Below are 4,238 nucleotides of genomic sequence, written 5' to 3'. Positions count from 1 at the left end.
CAAACGTCTTTCTGATAACACCAAACACCTTTAGCATTAACACCGATCAAATAGGACAATCCTAGAACACCACTGATCAGAAAAAAAAAAAAAAAAAATAGTACCGCACAAAATGTATCTGGCTAAATTGGGACCTATAGATTATTTCATCTACCTATATATAATGATAAGGGGTGTCTAATATTTATGTAAACTACCAAAATTACCATCAAAAAAATATTAATATTACTAAATTACCTCCATTAATCCTTAATAAACCTAACTAACAAAAATCATTTTTCATTTCTAACCTAAAAACCGATTCTTTATCTCCTATACTCCCTTTTTTTTTCGAAACCAAAATCGTCGATGATCGACGATTCAAAATCAATTAATCTTTTTCTTTCTTCTATAAAATGTCGAAACCAAGAACTAAGTATGCTACTAACAGGAATCATTCTAGTGACAACAATCCCGGACTTGTTGAAGCGATTCGAAATAGAACGAAGGAAGTGCAAGAACAATCCGAAGCCCTTCGTATCGCACAAGAGGAAGAAATGGGTGGAATCAGGTACTTTTCTATCAACCCAATCCTCTAAACTATGTTTTAGTAACATGCTTTAGGTTAGAAATCGAGGATTTTGAAATCAAAAAATTTCAGTGTTCACAGAATCGGGTTACGTTAATGTCGAAGTAACCCGATCATTGTTAGAAACGGGTTACGTTCTTAAACTTATAAACCGATTGTTCTGCATGTGAAATGGAATCAGTAAACGTTAATGTATAAATAGTCCGATTCTTGTAGCCAATGTTCCTGTAACTTTATTTTGTTGGAATCGGGTTACATATGTCTTCACAAAAAAATGATTGTCTAGTTTAGAATCGGACTTTATATGTATATCGAGTAAACCGATTTATGGAATCGCTTTACATTAGTACTTCACAAAATCCGGTTGTTAATTTTATTATGTTAGGAATCGGATTTTATATGTATATTGAGTAAACCGATTATGTACCTTGACTTTAAAAATACATTTTATTCCATTATTTTTTGTCGCGTAAATCCGTATTCTACAGGCAAAAAAATCAAGTCGAAAAGAAATATAAGCGTAAATATGACCTTGCTACTCCTAAGCCTTTGGGACCTCGTCAAAAAGACGGAAAAATTTTGAATGCTTCCCACGGAAACCCAAGGGGCACGGGGTGTAAAGCCAAAGGGATCATTATCGATGACCCACCACCTCAAGCGGAGCAACCAACACATGAAGAATCTGATCCCGAAACATCTAATGAACAAGAAGGTGATGATAGAGAAATTGAAGAAGAAAAAGGTGATGAGAAAGGTGGTGGCAAGGAAGGTGGTGAAGAAGAAAGTGATGAGAGTGAAAGTGATGAAGAAGAAGGTGAGGATGAAAGTGATGAAGAAGAAGGTGAGGATGAAAGTGATGAAGAGATAAGAGAAGTCGTTCAAGAACAAGAAGTTCAACAAGAAGACCAAGGAGGAGATGCTAAAGAAAAAGGTAAGAACAAAGAAGGACCAAAGAAGAAGAAAGGTGACCACATGCCCGACCCGCTGAAGATGTTTGATCTCGATCCTGGTGATCCATCTTTAGGGATACCCGGTGACGGAGGAAAGGTATTATGGAGTTACAAAGACAGTTGGGCCTCCGTCGTTTACAATACCATAGTAAGTACCTAAACCTTATGCTATGTGATGTAAATATTATTATCCGTGTACTATTTTGATTGTTGTCCATCGTGGTTGTTTTGTTTTATAGGATCACAAGGATGCCCGTTCGTCTTATGAAGCCAGGAATGTCAGTGAGTATGATAAGGACATGGCCACTGGAAGGAATAGAAACAACCGTTGGAGAAGTTCCGGAAGTAATTGATCTAGTCAATTCTACGGGGTTGATACCTGCGGTCGAGAATTTGGACCTTGGTTACAAAACACCTCTTTGTTCCGCCTTTGCCAAGAGATACTACGGGGAAACAAATACTTTACTTCTTCCATTTGGAGAAATGACGATAAATCCAAATGATGCGAAGTTAATTACCGGCCTAAGCATAGATGGTAAAGCCGTGAAGCACAAAGGGTACGAGCCAGAGCTTGGGTGGGACAAGATTTATGCGTGGACCAAGGAAGTGTTCCAATGGGATGAGGAGAAGACCAAGAAGGAGATGCTAGTAGGCAAGTAAAAGCAGAGGATATTCCATCTCTTGAAGCTGAGGGACAACTTCATGGGAACAAAGAAGCTTCATACTGAGGGAAAAGAGTTGTCGCCGCAACGTATCATCGCCACGGCTAATGCATATGTCCTCTATGTCTTTGGAGATGTTATCTTCCCCGATGTTTCCGGTGCCTGTGTGAGCGCCAACTTTATCCAGCTGTTGCAACCATTTGACAAGATGAACGAATACTCTTGGGGCACTGCCATCCTTGCACAATCGTTGAAGGAGTTGAGAAAGGCTTCTGGGGTTCAAAGGAACCAACTCGGAGGGAATATGGATTTTCTGCAGGCGTGGATATATTTGCACTTCCCAATATTTTCTAAAAGGGCTTTTGATAACAAGGAATGGGACGGAGAGCATTATGGAGACAAGTACAACTACATAAGTAAGTCGAAGAAACAAAAAAATGGATTTTCTGAATTTGAGACGCCAGTTAGACAACTTGATGACGAAGGATGTTGTCTTTGGTCCTTACAAGAAGGATTTGGCTAAAGGAAAAGGAAAGAAGGTTGGATGCAGATAGAAAAGTGAATATTACGGGCCTTTGTTTCACCCAAGAGGATATGTAATGTACAACCCGACCGAGAGTCACAAGACAATGCGGTTACGTACAAAAAATCCCAAAGGCGCACAAGATGTTCAACATCAATGAGACAAAAACCAAATCATCTGATAATGATATTGTCATTATTCACAAGCCTTTACCATCATGTGATTATTGGGAAGACAGAGCGTTTCATAGATATCCTTTGGATGGTCCATCTCGAGCAGATGACGAGGCAATTCCGGGTTACATACCGTGGTACCTCAAAGTTTCACATACTCGAGTGATACGAGTAGATGAGAGTCCCAAGATAGAGGACAAAGATACGACTCTCGATTACTTGGTGCGTATTGTTACTCAATTATGATTTTGTTAATGGTTTTAGCGTTATATATTGAATGTTTGTTATTTGAAATTGAAATAGAAAAGACGAGTTAAACACATGATAACCCAGGAAAAGCTAGAAATCAGGGAAGGGAAAAATGTGAAGGCCAATGAAAAGCTAATCGATGAATTAAACGGTCTTGAAGATGTAGAAGCTGGTGTAAAGTTTGGGGAGCAGGAAGAGGATGATGATGATGATGATGATGAGGAGGAGGAGGATGATCCAAAGAAGAAAAGAAAGAGAGCCCCTACCAAAAAGATGTCTGAAGGTGCATCGAGCAGTGCCCAATCTAGTAAACGAGGACGCGGTGGACGTGGTCGTGGTGGGGATGTTCATGAATGAATGGTTATATTCATGTTTATGTCTTTAATTATGGATAATTATGGTGTCAAAACTTATGTCTTGTCTTAAACTTATTGTCGAATGATGTTTGGTGATATTCCTAGTTTATTATTGACTTTATCTGGTTTCCAGTTTATGAATGACTTAGTGTGTGTGGAAAAAATGGAGGATTCCGACATTCTTTCTGTCAGAATCGGTTTACATATAACTATATGTAAATCGATTCTGACAGTTTCCCAAATGTTCAGTTTTAGAATCCGTTTTTATCTACCAATATGTAGCCCGATTGCTAAGAAGAAACTTCATAATTATCCATAATTAAAGACATAAACAGAATATAACCATTCATTCATGAACATCCCCACCACGACCACGTCCACCGCGTCCTTGTTTACTAGGTTGGGCGCTGCTCGATGCACCTTCAGACATATTTTTGGTAGGGGCTCTATTTCTCTTCTTCTTTGGATCATCCTCCTCCTCCTCCTCATCATCATCGTCCTCTTCCTTATCCCTAAACTTTGCACCAGCTTCTACATCTTCAAGACCGTTTAATTCATCAATTAGCTTTTCATTGGCCTTCATATTTTTCCCTTCCCTGATTTCTAGCTTTGCCAGGGTTATTAAGTGTCTGACTCGTCTTTTCTGTTTCAATTTCAAATAACAAATATTCAATATATAACGCTAAAACCATTAACAAAATCGTAATTGAGTAACAATAAGCACCAAGTAATCGAGAGTCGTATATTTGTCCTCTAT

General features: G+C 38.7%; 1 protein-coding gene across 1 annotated transcript; it reads left to right on the top strand.

Moving 5' to 3' along the window:
* Positions 1-395: 395 nt before the first annotated feature.
* On the top strand, positions 396-1,871 carry LOC113331012 (high mobility group nucleosome-binding domain-containing protein 5-like). Its single transcript, XM_026577788.1, has 4 exons — positions 396-550; positions 1,057-1,337; positions 1,431-1,615; positions 1,758-1,871. Exons 1-4 carry the CDS (start codon positions 396-398, stop codon positions 1,869-1,871), a joined length of 735 nt encoding a protein of 244 aa, XP_026433573.1.
* The last annotated feature ends 2,367 nt before the right edge of the window (positions 1,872-4,238 follow it).

This window comes from Papaver somniferum, unplaced genomic scaffold (assembly GCF_003573695.1).
Source record: "Papaver somniferum cultivar HN1 unplaced genomic scaffold, ASM357369v1 unplaced-scaffold_123, whole genome shotgun sequence".
NCBI lineage: Eukaryota > Viridiplantae > Streptophyta > Magnoliopsida > Ranunculales > Papaveraceae > Papaver > Papaver somniferum.
Note: the sequence above shows the minus strand (reverse complement) of the source record. Positions and strands in the feature narration are given on the sequence as shown.

What these genes read in the sequence shown, in the direction of transcription:
- LOC113331012 (XM_026577788.1), top strand. Translation starts at nt 396, where the DNA reads ATGTCGAAACCAAGAACTAAGTATGCTACTAACAGGAATCATTCTAGT. An exon ending in GAAGAAATGGGTGGAATCAG is followed by an intron (nt 551 to 1,056) that starts GTACTTTTCTAT and finishes CGTATTCTACAG; the next exon opens with GCAAAAAAATCAAGTCGAAA. An exon ending in TACCCGGTGACGGAGGAAAG is followed by an intron (nt 1,616 to 1,757) that starts GTATTATGGAGT and finishes TTTGTTTTATAG; the next exon opens with GATCACAAGGATGCCCGTTC.